General features: G+C 42.9%; 1 protein-coding gene across 2 annotated transcripts in view; it reads left to right on the top strand.

The window, feature by feature from the left end:
* The window catches only part of SCAF11 (SR-related CTD associated factor 11), an 864,597-nt gene that overhangs the window by 810,958 nt on the left and 31,811 nt on the right, over nucleotides 1-21,828 (top strand). For both annotated transcript variants that reach the window (XR_013607094.1, XM_078675739.1), the window contains exon 19: nucleotides 2,501-2,620. Coding sequence is in view for 1 of the 2 variants with exons in the window: in XM_078675739.1 (XP_078531865.1) it covers nucleotides 2,501-2,620 (120 nt within the window). In the remaining variant the exon portion in view is untranslated. The remainder of the gene's footprint in view (nucleotides 1-2,500; nucleotides 2,621-21,828) is intronic.

The raw sequence follows: 21,828 nt of genomic DNA, 5'->3' as shown, positions 1-21,828 counted from the left end.
ACACCCACCAGAGAACTGCATTGATAAAATTGTAGTGCACCAATTAGTTTAAACAACTTCCCCCCCAAAAGACAGGTGGTGAACTTCTATATAGTTGGCTGTACGTGCTTGTTAAAAATATAAAAGAGAAATAAAAACTGCTGTACATTGAGATCCTGTCTCTGTGCAGTATTTGGGGGGAACGTGCAGCGGCTCTGCGCCTTTGACTCTCACGTGTCACACCTCTATTCAGCTCCCTACTTGTCCATGCTCTGTGCAGCCATTTTGTTCTAGCTGATCGATGTCTCTATCTCTCAGTACACCGTTTCCCTGTCTCTCATTCACTTTCTTGCACTCTCTTTCTAAGTGTCTCTCTCTCTCCCCAAATCTTGCTCTACCATCCTTCCTTTTTCTCTTTCAATTAACCAGTCGACCCATGTCTCTCAATCTCACCCTCTTCCCTCTCTTATGTTTCCCTATCCCTTGCCTCCTCATCTCTCTCCCCTTTGTCTCTTACCTTACACATCCCCTTGTCTTTTCATCCCACTCTAACCCTCTATCTCTTATTTAATCCACCCATCTTTGTTACACATTATATCGCTCCCTCTCTATTAATCTTTCATCTTACCCACCCCATTGTCTTCTCTCCCCCTCTCTCTTGCTCTCTCATCTTGCTCTCTCATCTTACTCCTTCACCCAAGTTGCCTCATCTCTCTCCACTGGCTCAGGATAGAGAATCGTACTAAATGTAAGGCCTTATGTTATATGCATAAAATCAAGCTGGGCACTGCACCTCAATATCTGAGCTCCCTAGCCCATTCATATCTTCCAACACGCCTGCTTCGATCCTCCTCTCAAGCCAAATTTCTAGTTCCCAGGTTCAAACTGTCACGTATGGGTGGGCAGTTCTTTTCTTATCTGGCCCTCTCACTGTGGAATTCACTACCTGCGCCGCTCCGGTACGAAACTACCTATCAAAACTTTCGTAAGGGCCTAAAAACTTGGCTATTCAATTCTTTCTTTCGCACTGTGTCCGATGGCCCCGGTAAACATCCGGGTACCTGTGCGCCTTATAAATTTAATAATAATAATAATAATATGAGACATTAACAGTCTTAAAACTTTTTCGCTTATGGCACAAGAACAAATACTTATCCCACAAGGCGCGCTCAGCGAAACATGCCCTGCTGCTGCATCTGGTGTCCTTTCGAAAGGAGACAGATGTCCAAGCATTAGACATCACAGGTCAGATGTTTACTCCCCGAAGGGGTCTCCTTTCATATCTCTAGACCCAGTAAAATTAGAAGGTGGTATCATATCCAGCTTTTAATAAAACCCCCAAATTGTGCGTTGTACGTTCTATAAAGGCGTATGAGAACATGATGGAGGAAGTCAGTCTGCCCGTACAACACCAGCTGTTAATCTCTCTCAGGAAACCTTTCAAAGACGGCACCCCTCCCACCATAACTCGATGGATCCACTGGTTCGTGCAAAAAGCGGGATTGATGTCTCATAGTTTGGAGCCCATTTTGTCAGAGGTCCGATTGCCTCTAAAAAGCCTACTCTGTGGGGGCTTGTCTAGGGGATATCATTAATGCTGCAGACTACACTTAGGACTTTTGATTGCAAACCGATTCTGGACATGGTATCTTTGCTGGTGCATAAGCTTTGAATGAACATAATCCCCGCCTCTGGTCCGGACCAAGAATGAAAAATTTCCTAGTAAACATGAAAGATAGTTTCAGTTCAACTAAGGATACCGAGGCGAGGATTATTCCAACCCAACTGGATACAGTGGTTTATGTAGATTTTCTTTTTGTATATTTAGATTTACAGATGTTGTAAGATCTAAATATCTGTTTTCTGTCAGAGTAATATGGATGTGGTTTCAGTGTTGGGTTAACAATATTCTGTTTTCTTTCCACCGAGAATGCAAGTCTTGCAAATATGCTAAGTTATACTCTTGTATGTACTTGTGTGACCTGAGTTCTAAAGTATAAGTTCATGGCTCTTCTGTGTGGCATATTTCAGTTTCTGACAGTAATAAAGGAAACGATGAAAAGAGATGGAAGCGCTCCTGTCTCATCAAAGAAAGAGGAAGCTATTCAGAGGATGTCTACTTATATGGAAGGAACTGACAGCTGATTGATTTGTTGTAGTCCTTTACCTTTGCCTGATAGGAAAGTTCGTTTTTTCGTTTTGTTGAAGTCTGCTGGAATAAGGAAGAAAGCGGAGCATAATCCGCGTCTGTGTCCTTAATTATTTTGAAACTTTCCTTCATGTTTACTAGGAAATTTGTCATTTCACATCAGATGTTGACATCTCAGCTGGAATTTACATGCTAATGGTGAAATATACTAATTACTTATTTATTTGGTGAACTTGTATCTTAGCTAAAATTCCATAGAGATGCAGCTCCAAATAATGTGTTTTCTATAACCTTAAAACAACTGCACAATAGAGAAGACTTAATGCCCTTTTAAGAAGGTAATGTTTTTTCATATTTCTTTTCCATTACCAGAAGGTGCAAATTCAGGAACGAGCAGCGTACGAAGTGAAAGTGGCAATCAAGCCATACTATCAGAGTAAAGATATTACAAAAGACGAATATAAGGAGATTGTACGGAAAGCAGTTGATAAGGTATGTGTAAGTATGTGTATATTCAGTGTTTTTATTTATCTCTGCAGTGTTATGCTTTGCTGAAGATCTGTACCAAATAGTTCCATTAAACTTGAATGATCATAGCAAGTAAAGCAGATCTGAGCTCTAAAATATCAGTAAGAGTACAAGGGAAGACAATTTTGTTTGTGTCAGAACTGCTACTGCCCTGTTCAATACTATTATTTAGTTTGTAAATCTATGCTGTTCCCACAAAACATTTCTTCAAAGGGCATTAGGATGAGGCCATCTTATTAGAAGTCACTTTTGTACCCTGCTTTTGATTTCATCCTCTTTGCTTCCTTTTTCTTGTGGAAGGAAACTTGTATCAAAATTTCCCTGAAGATAATCTAACTTGTATTTATGTTGCTCCCCAGCAGAGGTCTAAATGTCCTACATCCTTACTAAAAGCAGGAGTTCATTACAGCGGCACAACTAGTGAAGTGTCGACCTCACCAGCATAGAATCGTTCATAGAATCACATGCTTCACTCCATCATCAAACTGAAAACCCCTGTTATTATAACTTCGATATGCTTAGAGCTTGTGACAGGTCGTGATGTGTCATGAGTGAGACACCAACAAGTACGTTGTTGATGGGGATTATCTCACAATATATCACAAAGGGGCAAATGAGCAGACTGGGATTTATAATGCCACTGGCAAAACAGTAATGATTCTTTGTTAGCCTATTAAGCTAATTATAACTGCCCAATTTTCTGCCAGTGTTGTGAATGTGCTTAGTGTGTGAAAATGTTAGGCCTGAGCTCTTAAAAACTTACCCCTGACATTTTTTTGTCTCTCTTGGAAATCTTAGACCATGCTCAGCTTTAGCCTTTGCCTCACCATGGTATTCGCTTGTTTAAAAGAGAACAAAATGATCACTTTTCTAGGCTTGGTCCACTAATGGCCAAGGAAATGTCTTTGCTGATGATCCTCACTTGCAATGCTTGTAATGCCTGCACCCCATGAACAAGGAAATACATTTACAAAATGTCATGTTCAAATACCCTTTTTGACAGATTAGCTTTATTTCTTCAGGACAATGAGGTTTACACCTCTCCTAGAAATGCCTTAATTAAATGGGAAATGGGCTTCCAGGCCCTTTATGAAGAAGGTACATAGAAGAAAGCATCTGGACTTGTCAGAACAGGTGTTTTCAAAAGACGCGCATAATAATGTGGATTCAATACAATCTTTGCCATCATGAAATGAAAAAACATTCTTCGTACAAAGTGACATAAACTTCTGTCTTGTCAGAACCACAAACATCTTTCCCATCAAAGTAGTTGTAACGGTATTCATTTGTCTGTTTCCAAGGTACAAAAACCATCCCAAGGTGCATCAACTGCTTTATTTGCACTGGCAGATGTGCACCAGTCTGCTTAGCCTCCACCTGTAACAAGAGGTTCCTTGTCAACACTTGCCCAGCCTACTATTACGCCAAGATCTCCCCATTCACAACTAAGCAATAGATGTTGCCTCTATTGGTAACTTGAGGGACAACTGGTATTGACATTTTTTTGATAATTAGCAAATAGAGGATTTGTTGAATTTCTCAAAGAAAGCATTCTGCTTCCACTTAACTGTGGGTTTAATTGATTCTAGGTGGACCCTTTAGAAAGGCATTCAAGCCAGGGATAAGTGGCAATAATTGGCATATCATTGTGTAAGTTGTGGGGACTTTGACCAGAATGCAGAACATACTTCTCAGTGGCAAATAAGGGTACATGTACACCATGGAGCTCAAGCTATTGAATAAAACTGAGGCAAATAAACTATTGCTAAAGCAAAATCAGAAATGGATATAAACGAGTGGAGCACTCCGTGATTCAAATAACTATTTCAACTAAATAGGAAAAACTCAAGGTAGTGTGCTACAGCTGTGGCAACCATGCACTGAACTAAACCAACCTTACTCAAGTCACATTGACTTGTCCACTATGCACATTTGCTCGATGCAGTTGCAAACAACTAATTAGTTTTCATTTGATTCATACAGCAAATTATTTCCAACAATATATATACATAACATTACTAATGTAGCCAAACAAATCAACACGATCTTTGTAGAAACACACATTTCATTTTAATTGAAATTTTTCCTGAATCATATTCTAAATCATATAATATCAGAGACTTCAAATTTCATTCCAAGCTTTCATTGTTGCCCAATGAATTTCGGGCCGGGGGCCCTTCTTCAGTGGCTTTGAAACTACAAAAACATAAACAGAATCTTGTTGTTGACACTTTTACAGAAAACAAAAATAATGCGCATGGGATTCATAATTATCAACATCCAATGCTCAGCATTTCACTGAGAATTCCCTTAGGTCACAAATGAACAACCAAACTAATAAAAAGTGCGAAGATAATGAAAAAAGGTGGTGAGACAAAAAAAAGAGATCAGTGACCGGAAAAAGAAAACTAATCCGCTTCATGATGCCACGAAAGTTTTAGAAATCTATTCCCTCCTACACCGTGACTAACACAACGATACTTACAAATGGAAAAACTCTCCCGCATTGCAAATCTGCTCTTTGGAGCAAAAACACGAGTCACTAGTCAATTGATGCATGCAAAAACACTCCTTCTCTTTTAATACCACCACCGTAAACGTGCACCTTTACCCACCTGTTTCAGTCTCTACTGTGGCTTACTGCAGATATTAACTTTGTTGTCAGCGTTCTGAAAAACAATGGCAGCACGCTCAACACCTACACAACAATCAAATATTCCTCAGTTACCAATGCCCGCGGCACTCTCACCTGTCTTGACACCACAATGGATCACAACTGGATCTCCCTTCATTCAAGAAGCCGTCAGCTGTGAAAGCTGTTTAAACCTCGCTGTTCATTGAAGCGTTTTACCTAGCTTACTTCCGGAAGTACATCACCACCTAGGCCATTAGTTAAAGAACGGACTGCAAAACAAATAAAACTCAACGGGCGCCATCTTGGAAGAACTAACGGTGTCACTGTTGTTAAAACAACAAACTGAGCTATTAATGAAACACTTGTGACCAAATCACTGTGTAGACAAAAAAATACTTTTGTGCATCCGGTCTCTAAAGACCACAACTCCTCTGGCGGTGTGACACTCTATCAAACACGCTCCTGATCAAACCTTACTCTCCAGTTTCAAATAGTTGACCTAATAATTCCACAGAGTTAGGGCCAATGCGTATTGTTCCGAAATTAGTGTCACAATACTAAATACAAAACTGAAACAAAATCAAAAGAGGTGAACAGGTTGCCCAAAATCATGAAAAATAATAAAAAATTAGAGTAAAAGGGAATTTATCAATGGAAATTAAATGTGGATTTCAACATTGGATGCAGTACAACTACAGTTTCATACAAGGGATGGAAACCATAACTTGTTGTAAGTAGCAACTGTAATACATTTTTTCAGTCGGGCCTTTAGGATTGTGTGTCAAGCCTTCTAATCCAATAGATTTCCCTCTGTAGCAAGGATCTAGTTAGATCCTCTCCTGGGATCTGAACAACTTTTTCAATGACTAAAAATTGTAGTTGGGCTATGCTATGCCGAGGCTCTTTCCAATGAGCTGCCAGACTACTGGTTTTGTTCTGGGTCCTGATCTTACTCTTATGTTCTGATATACGTGTTTTAATCTTGCGTTCCATTTTTCCAACGTAAAACATGCCACAAGGGAATTTGATGCAATAGATTAAATTCTGTGAGTTGCAGTCTGAATTGTGGTATAAGTTGATAGTCTCAACTGTTAGCGGATGATGTACCTTGGCTCCACATATAACGTTGTTACAATGTACTCAGTTTAAGCTCTTACTCATTCCCTTGTACTCTTTCCTTAGATTTTTGGAGGGGCCATCAACATTTCTTTCAAATTCCTCGAATTAGTATATGCAAACAATGGTCTATTTCTTAAAATGCCTTTGAAATCCGTCTCATTTTGTAAAAGTTCCCATCGATGGTTTATGCTTTTAATTTTCTGGGAACTTGTAGAAAATTTAGAAACAAACACTTGTCTCTCAGTAAGTTTGTTTGGTTTATTTTGCAACAGAACTTTCCGATCGTACTTGGCGAGATGATCTAATGCATTCTCTAAAATTTCTTTTGTATAACCTCTGGCTGTATATTTCTGTTGGATACATATATTGCTTTCTAAAGTGGTCGCTCTTGAGCAAATCCTTTTGATGCTTAAAAACTGTGATAATGGTAAGTTGTTTCTGAGATTTTGAGGGTGAAAACTTTGAAACCACAAGGCATTCATATCTGTTTCCTTCCGGAATACTTCAGTATGGATTTCCATTCCATCTAGTTAACACATCCAAAAATAATATTGTAGTGTCACTGATGTGGTGTGAACTGAATTTGACCATTGTACGAGTTTAGTTGCAAGATTTTATGCTCCAATGATTCTTGGCTGGTTGTCCACAACAATGAAATATCGTCTATGAATCTACAATACATAAGTAGATGATCATTCCATTCTTGGTCGTTAAAAATTTGATCTGCCTCAAATTTTGCCATGAAGGTATTTGCGTACGCGGGTGTCCTCGATTCACATGGATGTGCCAGTCTGCTGAAGGGAAAAATGCTCCTGCCATTGAAAGTAGCTGTGATACAGACAAAAATGCAGAATTTCAAGTAGGAAAACTTTGTCAGCTCTTATGGTGGGTTAACGTAACCATGCCCATTCCACAGCTTCCATGCCTGCTGCGTTGTTGGATAGATGTGTACAGCGATTTGACATCTACTGTACACAATAGGATTTTCCTTTCCATTTGCACCGCTCCTAGTTTTAATAAAAAAATGGTGGTATCCTTGTCGAATGAAGTTCATTGCTGGACGGACCGTTGAAGAAAATAGTCGATATACTGACCCAGGGGTTCAAAAATGGTCCCACATCCTGTGACTATTGGTCGAAATGGAGGATTATAAAGATCTTTGTGAATTTGTGGGAGCATATATAGTCGTGGTCTTCTGGGGTGATTTCGTAGAAGATGAAATCCAACCCATTTCCAATGCATTGGTGAGAATGATTTCTATAGTCTTGCTCAATTCAGTAGTAGGATCATTACTGAGAGGAAAATACGTAATTACGTCTGACACATGTTCATTTACTTTACTGATGTAAAAAGATTTATCCATTACGACTATTGCGCCTCCTTTGTCTGCTTTTTGTATTAGAATGTTGGGATTACTCTGGATAGATCGGAGAATGTTTTTATCCTGAACTGCAAGATTGCTTCTCTTAGATTTTTTTCATGTTAACTTTCAGCAAGTCTTTCTTCACTAAATTATCAAATGAATCCAAAACGTTGTGAGATACCGGTACTTGAAATTTGGATTTGGGTCGAAATTCTAAGAATTCAACTTCCATGTCTTCAGATCTTGGTGGGAGAATATTTGTGAAGAAATGCCTCAAACGGAACACTCTCATAAATTTGAATAGAGCCTCCTCACATTCCAGGAGGTTAGTGTCATATGTAGGTACACAGCCCAGTCCTTTATTCAATACGCTGAGTTGTCTATTTAGTACGGTGGATGAAATATTTACAATTAGATTTGTCTCTGACTCCGTGTGGGTGCCTTTTCGGTGGCTTCTCCTTGTTTTCCTCCTTTTGATGTCCCTGGGGGTCCTTTGGATAAAAAAGGTTTCAACCCAGATGTGTGGGCCACAATATCACCGCTCTGCTCTGTGGAAACCTGTCCACTGCTTATTTGTGTATGAGCTGGAGCCCGGTTTGTACTGAGATCCGCTTCTGTCACTAGGCTTTCCTCCGATGAAGTTGTAACATTCTTTTTAATGTACACTCTACGTTGGGCATATATTTCTGCCCACGTATAGACCTCATTCAGTTTGTAGTCCAAAGTATAGACCTCATTCAGTTTGTAGTCCAAAGTGTCCCTTTTGTATTTTTGTAGTTTACCTTCTTGTAGTTCTTTAGTATATTTATCAAGTCTTGAATTTATTTCTTCCAATGTTTTATTCCAAATGTCATCTTCCATTCTTGTCTGTAGGTTTGGTTTTAGCTCTTCAACTTCGTTAGAAATTTCCCCAATAGCTTTCGATAACTCTTCAACCAATAGTAAGATGATCTAATGAACATTTGTTTAGAATGGTATACCATCTCATCTGTTCATAAACTCCTTGTTCATGTTAAATCTAAACAACATTGGTTTGATGGATGACCTAAGTCCTCGTGGGATGCGTTTGGCCCTGTGGTACTGCACCATTGTTGACGCATGTTGATTCAATTCTCTTCTGACCAAGATTTCTAATTATTTTAGTTGTGCATTTGTGCTCCCTTGCACATATGTTTTCACATCTTGAATTGGAGAATAAATCTCTGCGGCTTGTTCAGCAGTGTGGGCTAGCGTACTTGCCCTGTTCTCAGTAATACTTGTTATGGCGTCAAATTAAATTTTTGGGTACTTTCACTCTAGAGACAAGATCAACTGATATTAAAATGAACTGCGTCTGTCGAGACGGAAAGGTTACAAACCTATTGATAGTACCTGTATCTTAGGTGGCTTTTTCCACAAGAAGGCATTTCCATGCCGAAACGTGTGTGGAAGCCACCCGGGAGCTGAAGTCGCTTCATGACACAGATACATACTTGTGTACTAAAAGCCTACATACAAGGCGCATCTAGAGTAAATGTTTAAGACAATCATTTGTGTCATGAAGATTCAAAATACATCAGAACATATATAGACTATCTTGTTAGATGAATTCATAAAAGCTGATTATACCTGTATATGTAAAAAAACGTTTTTGTTCAGTCTGAATGCTGAGATGGATGTGGTGTGTATGTGGTTTGCTTAATTTTTATGTTGGAACAAGAATACTTTATCAATAAATCATTTTTGTACCTTTCTATTTATTTTGGTTTGTGTGTCTCCTGAGATTTTTGTTATTATAATTGCTGAAGTTGCCCTAGGAATTTACAGTATGTAAAGTGAGTTTTTTAGAAGGCTAAAATAAATTATTGGCCTGGGTATGATGCTGGTTCATGGCTTGATCAAGCTAGAAAGGGCCTAAATATCCAGATGTAAAACTGAAATGTAGTTTTGTTGGTTGGTGCACCACCCAAGCTAGTTTGGAGAATTATTCTTTTTACAGAATAATGTTTAGACCTAGTCAAGTTGATGAGTCTGAGTAATATTTTCTCTATTAAATTGTTTCTTTGTTGTGCGCTTGGAGTTAAATTGATCACTTGATTCTTGAAGTTGCTTTTAATTGCGTATATCTACAGGTAGACATCCGATACTGAATAATCTTACAGGTCATACTTGTTTTTTTCAGTACATCTTTCAACTTAAAGCTAATGCAGTGTTCATATTTGCAGTGCAGACCTGCTGACATGGGTATCAACAAAGTTAAGTAGATTAAATGTAGCTAGTGTATGTTGTCTCGTGTGGTCCAAAGTACGTCCAGGCTGTAGTTATAATCAGTGAAGTGCTTGAATCAGATTTCTTGCAGCTTAGTAAAACTAGAGTTTTTAATCTGAATCGCCTAAAAAAAACACTAGGTTTTGTAAGACCTCTAATAGGGCAATATGTTACTAAATTGTTTCGAAGGAATTTGACCACAGAGGAGTAAGAAGATGCATTCTGCTTATGAAGTAGAAGCTGAGATTAATGATGAAAATGCATAGCGAGTTGGGATGGCTGCAGAGTATCCCCAGAAGAGATGGAGCAGTTGCATATCTCATCCACAGCAAAAGAAAATTAAATGACTTTTAAAAATGTGCCAGCAAAAACCACAGAGCATCCTCACATTGAGCTAAAGGAGGAGGATGAATAATAAGTTGTATTTAGGTAAAGTAAAACTTGACCAAACGGAGACAGCGGTGTCTCCTAAATCAGATGAACGCATCTAAGTGAACAGTTTTCTTTTATAAATCTGTCACTACAAGATAGAAAAGAAATACTTAATATGAAGGGGACTCCAGTTACGGATGTAGTTATTGCAGCAGGCCCACTATTTTTTTTTATAACATAAGAATAGTGAGAGAATCTGCACTGCCAGCCCAATGTAACAGAGCACAGCAGAATGCTATGATAGAAAAGAACTAAAACAGTTCCTCAAAGGCTTCTCTGGAGGGAAGAAAACATTGATGAGATCCAGAAAATTAAGACGATGTCATGAAGACTAGACTAAATAGAGAATTCAGCTAATTATTTAAATGAACTTGTACTCCAAAAACACTCTTGGCTAAGGGTACCAGGTGCACAACTATAGGTCCATAAAATTAAAATATTTTGAGTCATCACCAAATCCACAATGCATTTTGAATCCTTATTTGGACCTACGTCATGAGGGAGGGATCAAAATCATTGAATTCTATAATATCAACAAACAAACATTGAAACTCACACGAGCAGTTCATAAATCGCAATTGGAATAAATATTCAGTGCAACAACCGTTCATCCAAAATTGAAATAAACATTTGTTTTATTTTTGTCTGCAACTTGAAGATCCTTCTGCTCCCTGTACTCCCTGTACTGAAATTCATATCGAGTCATATCCACTATTTTTCTTAGAAGGAAATGGCAAATTCGTTATCTGGTACAAAAGAACCCAATTCAGACCTTATGAACAATAGGTGTAACTTAACACAGACTGACCCCTCTGATAAACTCATGTACATGAGACCCTGAATTGCTAATTAACTAATAACATGTAGTCTGAGTCATCTTTGGTGTTCAATATGGCGTTATGTTAGTCTGTGATAAATCTGCAGTGTTATTTCCGTACCATGTTAGCTGAATTAGGAAACTAAACTGTAAGTATTAAAGGACTATGAGTCATTTGACCAGTCAGTTATGTCCATGTAGTAGTAGTTTATTTGGTCAATTTATGACCATATGACACATTTACACACACAAACAATACATGCAATATAAGCATTAATCATAATGCAAATTATTCTCCATTATAGTATCAACATCTGTCATAGTTACTGTTGTTAATCCTATATCTATATCCATGACCATTGTTAATTTTAGAAAAAATATCTAAAACTACCCATGGCACTTTAACAATAATTTAGGCATTCGGATTGTCGTTAGTACATTTTAAAAACGTATCTATCTAAAAGTGCAAGTGCTTAAGTTCATCAATTGTCAACATATAATAATTTCCATCTCATAACCTGGGCTCACAGTAAAACTAGATACTTTTTCTAAGACCGATTAAGTGCCTGCAGGTTCCCTAATTTCCTAAACAATAGTTTATACATGCAATACCCTTAAAAGCCAATCTTAAAATCTATCCAGCAGAAAAAGTGTGTGCTTGAATTAATCAGCTCTCATAAGGATGTTAATCAGCATTTATTATCTTGCATCTAATATGCCAATCCTGCAACAAATACCTTGATACTGAAAACACAACTCACTCAGTATTTTGAGAACTTAGTATGTAAATAGCATCTCTGGGTCGTGTTATAGAAAGCAGCCCGCAAACTGGGATTACCCACGTCCTCCTAGCTTTCACATAGGCAGGACAGAAAAACAAAGTGCTCCACAGAATCACTGATGAATTTACAAGCCGGACATGACGGTGTGATGGAACTAATCCATCCCTTCTAACTGCATTCACCGGCAGAATCCCATATCTAAATAAAAAAAATAATCAGATCTATCCAGTCAATAAACTGTTCAAAGACCAAGGTGCACTTAACATCACTGAAGCGATGACAACCAACTTTCCAGGGTGTATTCCCAGTATCTGATTATCAGTCGAGCTACAATCCCCCGGTCAAACTCTCGAGGTTGCCCAGGCTTCACAGAAGCCTAATTGGTACGACCATATCTTAACATGCTTAAACCTGGGTAATAATCCCATTTTTTTAGATCTTTTACCTCTGCAACTGGCTGTTTTAATGGGAATCTGGGACTTACTGTCCAGCGCTTAACCCAATAAATCAAAGGTTTAAGTGCAGCAAGATGTGTAACATTCTTCAACCACAGGACTAACTGCAATGGGGAAAGTGGGACACACCAGCGCATGATCAGTAACGTTCGATTAAGCCTATTTTGTGTTGTTTAAAGCCTTTGGTCTGGGCAAAACCCCATAGAGAGTTGCACCAAGCCCCCCAGTGCAATAAATTTCAAGAGCAGGGGAAATTGGGCGGAAATTCAATCTGTTCAATTTCTTTTGCAAATGCCCCCTGAACATGTTGAAGGGTCATCTCGCTTTTAGTATTTGGGCAACCCAAGATGGATTGCTGGCTAGCCTTACGCCCAAATAGTAAAAATCTTTGACCAGTTCCAAATACCTTGATCCAAGCCTGATTTTTCCTCTGAATGTCTTATGTGGCTGGAAGGTAATACATTTGGTATTAAGGGTGTTAATTGCTAGGCTAAATCTTGCACAAGCATTCGGAAAAAGATCCATGATGTTTTGTAATATAATTTGTGTCTTGGATATTAACAATGTATCGTCTGCAAAGAGGAGGACGTGCAGCCCCTAATTTAGAGCGGTCACCTTTGCAGTTATATATATCTGTTAGCCCATTTATGTAGAGTGTAAGCAAAGTAGGAGCTATGACACATCCTTGTCGAACCCCTCCATTAATCTCTGTGTGCTGTCAGTTTACCCTCCCTGTTCCACCTCACTTGTGCCTAATTCCCATTTTGTAAACAGATTAATAGATGTAACTGGTTTGTTGGCATCCCCATCTCCTTAATTACATCTCACAGTTTCTCTTGAGGGATCAGATCAAAGGCAGAATTTAAATCAATGAACACTCTATACAAATGCCCTTTATTAATTAGGACCACTTATTAAAGAATCAGTAGACAGTGGAAGACCTGATCTATAGTGCTTATATGTGCCCTAAATCCTGCTTTTAAATGGGATAAGATCTGGTCATCCTCTATCCAAGTTTGTATCTTCACCAAAAACTGCTTACTAAAGATGTTCTGAGCATTATCTATCAGGCTTATGGTCCTGTAACTGGCTGGGTCACCCTGATCCCCTTTCTTATATATTGGGTTATTTTGGCCCCTTACAATGTTTCTGGTATGTCAGCCCCCTTTGTATACCATTAGAAATTGTATTTAGTATATAACCCCATACAGCTGGCTCGGAGCAGTAAAGGTCGCCAGGAATTCTATCTAATCCTGGTGCTTTCTTCTTAATACACTCAATAGCTGTTATTGTTTCTTCCATATAAAAGGTAACTGGAGAGCCACTACCCCAATCCTGGGCTCCAGTCAGGCCCTCCGTTCTTTTGTCAGGCCCCTCACCTGTCTTTCTAACGCAATATAGCTTGGTAAAGTGTTGTTCCACATATGTGGTTCAGTGTAAAAATTGTCTTCATTTACAATGAATGGTACCCCTTTGGTAAGCAAATGCCAAAATTATCAGCTGTCTTTGATTGTTGTACTCTAACCTATTCTTGACAGTTGTCCTCCTCCCAGTTCTTCTTAGCGAGTATCTGTTCTTTTGTACAATTTCCTCACTTCTGCTGTAGCGGTTCTACAACCACTTATCACAGCAAGCCTCAGTTTGTGCTTGTCTATTTTAGAATCCCTATTGAACCATTCTGACTCCTTTCGTCTAGAACTGTAGGATTCGGGGTTCTATAGAATAATTTCTTAACAGATGCAAGTAGATTATTAAATAAATGCATGCTAGCTGACTCAGTTTGCACTTGACTGCCAAGCAAACATAAGGAGGATATAACTGCAGTATATATAGAGGCTAGGGTGTCCTTATCCGATTGTACAGCTGGCCATTTTATCCTACCATCATTGCACTATTCAATGGGTGGATCCAACATGCAAGGGAAGTCATTATTAATCAGGTATGGGATATGTCTCAACTCAAGGGCTAAATAAGTTCGAGGCATGTGGGCTGCTAAATTCATATCTTATGCATAGATCGCCGCCTAGTGTTGGGTCCGGATGATTGCACATTGTTGTCCTGGAAGAGTCTTCGAAGTATCACGAGATAGGTGGCTCCTCCCCTGGACTACAGTGCGCATGGGCATCGACTCCATCCCCAGATTGTTTTTTTCCGCCATTGGGTTCGGATGTGGTTTCGACGTCTCCGTGTCGGAACCGAAAACAACTTTGTTCTTAAGGCCAAAAGGCCTTCGTTACCTGCGTCGGTATTGTTTGCGTACGGTCTCGAGCGTCGTCCAACTCTCTGAGCCGGACGTCTACGGAGTCAAGTAACTCTTCGATCGAGGCCCTCACGTCGCAGCAAGACCCGACGAACTTAACATGGAGCGAAGCCCGTTCAAGTTCTGCCCCGTCTGTGGATCCAAATATCCACACATCGATGTGCATCCGGTCTGTAATAAATGCCTGTCTCCGGACCACAACGAAGAAAACTGCATGGCCTGCTCTAAGTTCAGGTCCAAGAAGACGCTCAAGCATCGGCGCGCGGCGCGCCTCGAGGCCCAGCGAGCGGCGCCGGCACCCGACGACATATTCGACGACCCCGCGGAAGAAGGCGGCAGCCATCATCTCCAGATTTCACCACCGTCGACGGAGGTCCAAGCCGATCCCGAGGAACATGTCGAGGGACAGGGCCACGACCTTGAATACGTCGAGGAGGTAGGGGACGACGAAGAAGTTTATGGGGCCGCGGAAGATAGCTCAGAGGAAGAGATATGCCCCGAAGTCTACATTATTGAGGCTCAGGTCACGGGATCGCCACTCGGCCTTACCCACGACCCTGCACCGCTATCCCCGGCCCCGCCTTCTGGCCCGGCCACGGACACTCAAGCGGAGCCGCCATCACTGATATCGAAACCGAAACTGAAACCTTCGGATCCGACGGCACCAAAGATGGCCGACGTCCAGCCAAAATCGAAACCGAAACCTTCGGAATCGACCAAACCTAAGATGGCCGACGTCCCACAAAAAGTATCGAAGCCTGCTCCTTCATCGGCTCCGTCGCCCTCAGGCCCACCGAAGTCGAAGAAGGCTGTCGAGTCGACAGCGTCGCAAAAGGTGCGGAAGGAACCATCCTCTAAGACGGCCGTCCATCAAGTGTCAAGCACTGTTGTTCCGGCACGGACGTCTAAGTCTGTTGACACGCCTTCGGACGCTCCTACGGCGCCGTCAGGTAAACGCGCAGTCGAATCAAAGTCGACTAAAAGCCACGGCCCGAAGGCCGCAGGCACTACGGCAGCAACGGCGTCGGCGCCAAAGACTCCAACGGAGCCGCGACACATTGCAGCTGAAGATTCGTCGAGGGAAATCTCGACCACACCGGGGGAGTCCGCCGCCACCGAACATCGGCCGTCGGTTACCAAACCCTCTGCCTCCTTCACAAAGCAGGTGACCGACTCCCTCAAACGTATTCGGGAGAAGACTTTGTCGTCACCGGCACCGCCTCCAAAGACCTCGACCAAGCTTCTCTACACTCTGCCACCTAAGGTGGCACCAAAAGCATTTGCACCAAGATCGGTGCCGACAATCGCTAACACGTCGGCTCCTTCGACGCAAAAAGGACGCTTGGATCAACATCAAGCCTCAGAAGACCATTCTGAGCATTACATCGATGCCCAAACAGGGAAATTGACCCTCTACAAGAGGAAAATCACTTCCCAACCACTGGAATCCTATGTTATTCCACTAAAGAAGAGGAGGCCGGATCAGGACATTCCTGCCCTTGTTGAATCTATTCTGCCACCACCAAGAAGAAGTCCATCTCCTTCACCCACCCAATCAGGAGGAGAGGATGATGGACAAGATGACCAATACAACTTCCCAGTTGACAATGACCCTGATGTTCTGCAGGACTCATATGACGACACTGGGGACCAAGGTGGACATCAGGTGGTACAAGATCCACAAGGTTTTGGGACACGTACATCTCCAACAGAGGATTCTGCAGCATTTAATGCTTTAATAGAACGGGCAGCAGCAAATCATGATGTGGACATGCATGCTGACCCGGTGGAGGAAGATTTTTTGTTCGACACCTTCTCTGTCTCTGAACGCACAGTTAAAATACTTCCTATGCTCAAAGGTGTCCTTAAACATGCCCCGGAGATCTTTAAGGAACCTACCAGGGCAAGAGTGGTGAACCCACGTATCGAGAAAAAATACAGGCCAGCACCTGGAGATCCTGCCTATATTCGGGGACAGTTGCCTCTGGACTCGTTGGTGGTCGCCAATGCCCGCAAGAGGGCAAACTCCCAAACAACGGGTGAAGCTCCTCCCCCAGACAAGGAGTCGAAAGTGCTTGAGGCATCCGGCAAAAGGGTGGCTGCGCAAGCTGCCAATGTATGGCGTATAGCAAACACACAGGCACTATTGGCACGATACGACAGGGCGCATTACGACACCCTAGAACAGCTCCTTCAACACCTACCTGATGAGTTTAAGGAAGCAGCCGAAATGCTCATACAAGAGGGAAAGCTTATCTCAAACGCTGCAATAAAGTGTGCACTTGATGTGGCAGATACAGCGGCTAGGGGAATTAACACTAGCGTCATGTTAAGGCGACAAGCTTGGCTTCGTATATCTGGATTTAAGCCTGACATTCAAACTACAATCCTCAACCAGCCCGTCAATCCTGACAGACTGTTTGGTCCAGATGTAGACACCACCCTTGAAAAGATTAAAAAGGACAACGAGACTGCTAAGTCCATGGGGGCGCTTCAGTCACAACAATTCAGGGGAAGCACTTTTCGTCGCTCAGGAGCACGTGGTGTTACCAGAGGACACTTGGGTCAACAAACACAATTCACAAAGGGTGGTGCACAATCCTCGTACCCCAAGCAGGGTAGAGGGGGTTACAGAGGTAACAGTGCCAAGGGCAGAGGCAGAGGGAACAACAACTCCCGTTCCTCTGCCGCCAACAAGCAGTGACTCTCTGTCACTGCCCCCCGACCATACAACACCTGTCGGGGGGAGACTCCAGCAGTTCCTGCCAGTCTGGACGTCCATCACCACAGACAGGTGGGTGAGAAAACGTATCCAGTACGGTTACTGTTTGGAGTTAACATCCACTCCTCCCGACATTCCCCCAAGACACCGTCCTATGTCGGCAGAGCACTTGCACTTATTGCAGCAGGAAGTACTGGTGATGCTGCGAAAAGGCGCAATCGAGCTCGTACCAGTGGAAGAGGAAGGCACAGGGGTCTATTCCCTGTACTTCCTCATCCCAAAAAAGGACGGATCCCTCAGACCTATTCTGGATCTACGCCCCCTCAACATGTACATACTGTCAGAACACTTTCACATGCTGACACTGCAACAAATCCTTCCCCTGCTCAATCAAGGGGACTTCCTAGCAACCTTGGACCTCAAGGATGCTTATTTCCACATCCCACTCCACCCATCCCACAGAAAATACCTCAGGTTTACCATTCAAAACAGGCACTATCAGTTCAAAGTCCTACCCTTCGGGGTGACTACTGCCCCCAGAGTGTTTACAAAGTGTCTGGCGACAGTGGCGGCGCACCTCAGGAGACAGAACATACATGTCTACCCGTACCTAGACGACTGGCTTGTTCAAGCAAAGTCGGAACAACAGTGCGCCGCGGACATGTCCCACACTATTCAACTCCTTCACAGCCTGGGGTTCTCGCTAAACTACCCGAAGTCGCACCTTCAACCAAACCATGTGAGGCAGTATCTGGGCGCGACAATAAACACCCTAACTGCTATGGCTCAGCCAAACCCAGTCAGAATCAACAGCATTCAGTCGCTGATCCAAAAGTTCAGACCGCAACACTCCCTGCCAGCGAGAGTGTTCATGCAGTTGATAGGCATGATGGCCTCCTGCATCTTCATAGTCCCGCACGCGAGGTTGCACATGCGCCCGCTCCAAGAATGCTTGGCAAATCAGTGGACACAGGCTCGGGGACAGCTGACAGACCTAGTGTTGGTGACCGGTCGGGCATACAACTCTCTGCATTGGTGGAATCCACACAACCTTTGCAAGGGACGACCCTTCCAAGAGCCAGTGCCACAGATAATCCTAACAACGGACGCATCTCTCCAAGGGTGGGGAGCTCATGTGCTCCACTACACTGTGCAGGGACTGTGGTCCACCCAGCAGCAGAAGTTGCACATCAACTACCTGGAATTGATGGCAATCTTCATGGCTCTCAAGTCCTTCAAAGTACATTTGTGCAACAAAGTCGTGTTGATCCGGACGGACAACATGACAGCCATGTACTACATCCAAAAGCAGGGAGGTACTCACTCTCCACAGCTGTCTCATCTGGCTCAGACAATGTGGAAGTGGGCCATTCAGAGGAACATTTTCCTCATGGCGGAACACCTCCCAGGAAAGGACAATCCGATGGCGGATCTGCTCAGCAGATACAGCCATCAAATGCACGAGTGGGAGATACATCCATCAGTACTCCACCCGTACTTCCAGCAGTGGGGTCATCCAGAGGTAGACCTGTTTGCCACAAGGGAAAACGCAAAATGCCAAAGCTTTGCCGCCAGGTTCCCTCACCCGGAATCGCAAGGGAATGCGATATGGATGAACTGGTCAGGCAAATTTGCGTACGCTTTTCCCCCAGCGCCTCTCATTCCGCTGGTGGCAAGAAAGCTAAAGCAACACTCGATGACTCTCATCCTAGTTGCTCCAACATGGGCACGCCAACCATGGTACACCATGTTTCTAGAACTTTCCGTGGTACCGCACCAAAGGCTGCATCTCACATCCAGGCTCTTGACGCAGAACCATGGCGACATTCAGCATCCAGATCCGCAACAGCTCAATCTGGCGATCTGGCTCCTGAAGTCTTAGAATTTGGCTACCTCAACCTGCCTCCAGAATGCATGGACATCATCCGGGAGGCAATGAAACCCACGACCAGAGCTTGCTATGCAGCGAAATGGAAGCGGTTTGTCATATACTGTACAGACAACAATATCAACCCGCTAGATGCATCCATTCCTAACATCATCTGCTATTTGTTACATCTTTACAAATGCAATCTAGCGTACGCTTCCATTCGGATACATTTATCCGCCATAGCGGCTTATCTCCAGAATAGGCAACACCTCTCTGTTTTCAGGGTGCCTGCCATTAAAGCCTTCCTAGAAGGACTGAAGCGAGTCATTCCTCCAAGAACACCACCAGCTCCAGTGTGGAACCTCAATGTGGTCCTCACTAGGCTGATGGGCCCACCTTTTGAGCCACTGCACTCGTGCGAAATTCAGTTTCTCACATGGAAAGTGGCTTTTCTCATTGCTATCACATCGCTCAGACGTGTTAGTGAGCTGCAGGCGCTCACAATCCAAGAGCCATTCATCCAGATACATTCCAACAGGGTAGTGCTCCGCACTAACCCCAAATTCCTTCCTAAGGTGGTGTCACAGTTTCATATCAACCAAACTATTGACCTGCCTGCATTCTTCCAAAACCCACAAACAGTAGCAGAAAGAATGCTTCATACATTAGACGTTAGAAGGGCGCTAATGTACTACATTGACAGAACACAACACTTTAGCAAGACACAACAACTTTTTGTTGCCTTCTCAGCACAGCACAAAGGCAACCCCATTTCCAAAGCCGGAATAGCCAGATGGATTGTTAAGTACATTCAAATCTGTTATCAAAAGGCTAAACGTACTTTAACAATACCCCCAAGGGCGCACTCCACACGCAAATTGGGGGCCTCCATGGCTTTCCTGGGAAACATTCCCTTAGAAGACATTTGTAGAGCAGCCACATGGTCTACACCACACACATTTACCAAACATTACTGTGTAGATGTGCATTCAAAACAGCAAGCCGCTGTAGGACAGGCTGTTCTCAAAACACTTTTTCAAGCTTCTGCAGCTGGCACGGGCAACCGCCCTTAATGGAAGGACTGCTGTGTATTCTATGCATAAGATATGAATTTAGCAGCCCACATGCCTCGAACTGAATATGCTACTTACCAGTATGCATCTGTTCTTGGCATGTAGGGCTGCTAACATTCATATCGCCCGCCCTCCTCCCCGGTGCCCGTAGCGGCTGCAGATACTCTCTCTATATTCATCATTAGCATGGACATCCTTTACACTATTTCACTCCATCTCTGCCACAATGGCTAAAAACAATCTGAAGATGGAGTCGATGCCCATGCGCACTGTAGTCCAGGGGAGGAGCCACCTATCTCGTGATACTTCGAAGACTCTTCCAGGACAACAATGTGCAATCATCCGGACCCAACACTAGGCGGCGATCTATGCATAAGATATGAATGTTAGCAGCCCTACATGCCAAGAACAGATGCATACTGGTAAGTAGCATATTCATTATGGTCACGGTCATATCTATCAATGACCCTCATGTCTCACAAATTGGGCCGTAAGTTGAGATCAAGCAGTAAGTGCATAATCAATTCTTCTTCTGATGGATACATCTGCCAGTGGATTCCTCACCTTGTGAATATCCCCCTGCGTCAACAACGTTCGGAAAATTCTTTTGTAGCACGCCGGCGTGGACGACGTCATAGGAGCACGGCATCGCGCGCGACTCCGACTGACGTCACTGACTCTTTTTAGGCCTATGTCGGCGTGATGACATCAGTTCACTTTTTTCCGCGTCGTCGACAATAACGGTTTCGAGGGATCTTCTGTTGAGTTGATAGTAACTTTGTTACTATTGTGAGTTTTCTGTATCTCTTCGGTGTTGCTGTCTTCTGTCGTGATGTCGTCGAAGAAGACTGGGTTTAAGCCGTGTGATTCATGCGGAAAGATGATGTCCATTACAGATCCGCATGGTGACTGTCTATGGTGTCTGGGTTCGGATCACGACGTCCAGGGTTGTCGATCCTGTTTGAAGATGAACCCTAAGGCTCTTTGGGAACGTGAGGCAAAACTTCTTGTTGCCAAATTGAAGGATAAGGATGCCAGGAAGAGATCGAGACGCCCGAGGTCGAGGTCCTGGTCGAGGTCGGCTTCGAAGTCGACTTCGAGACATGCTTCCAGATCATCTAAGAAAAAGCATAAGAGAAGGAAGCATAGTTCAAGGCACCATTCCAGTAAGGAGTCGGATTCGGAAACAAAGTCGTCTTCTAGAAGTCATCGTAAGGACATGGTATCTCCCTCTCCAGTTCAGAATCCTGTAGGTGAGGTCTCGCCTTTGGAGTCACGGGAGCATTCACCGGCTCCGGTGTTGAATCTGTCTCAGGATCCGTCTCAGTCTTTGGGACATGAGGAAGAAGTTGTTCCTGTTGCTCAGGGTTCGACGACTCCGGTTCACCAACCCGAGG

This window comes from Lissotriton helveticus, chromosome 1_1 (genome assembly GCF_964261635.1).
Source record: "Lissotriton helveticus chromosome 1_1, aLisHel1.1, whole genome shotgun sequence".
Lineage (NCBI taxonomy): Eukaryota > Metazoa > Chordata > Amphibia > Caudata > Salamandridae > Lissotriton > Lissotriton helveticus.
This window is presented reverse-complemented; position numbering and strand designations above follow the sequence as displayed.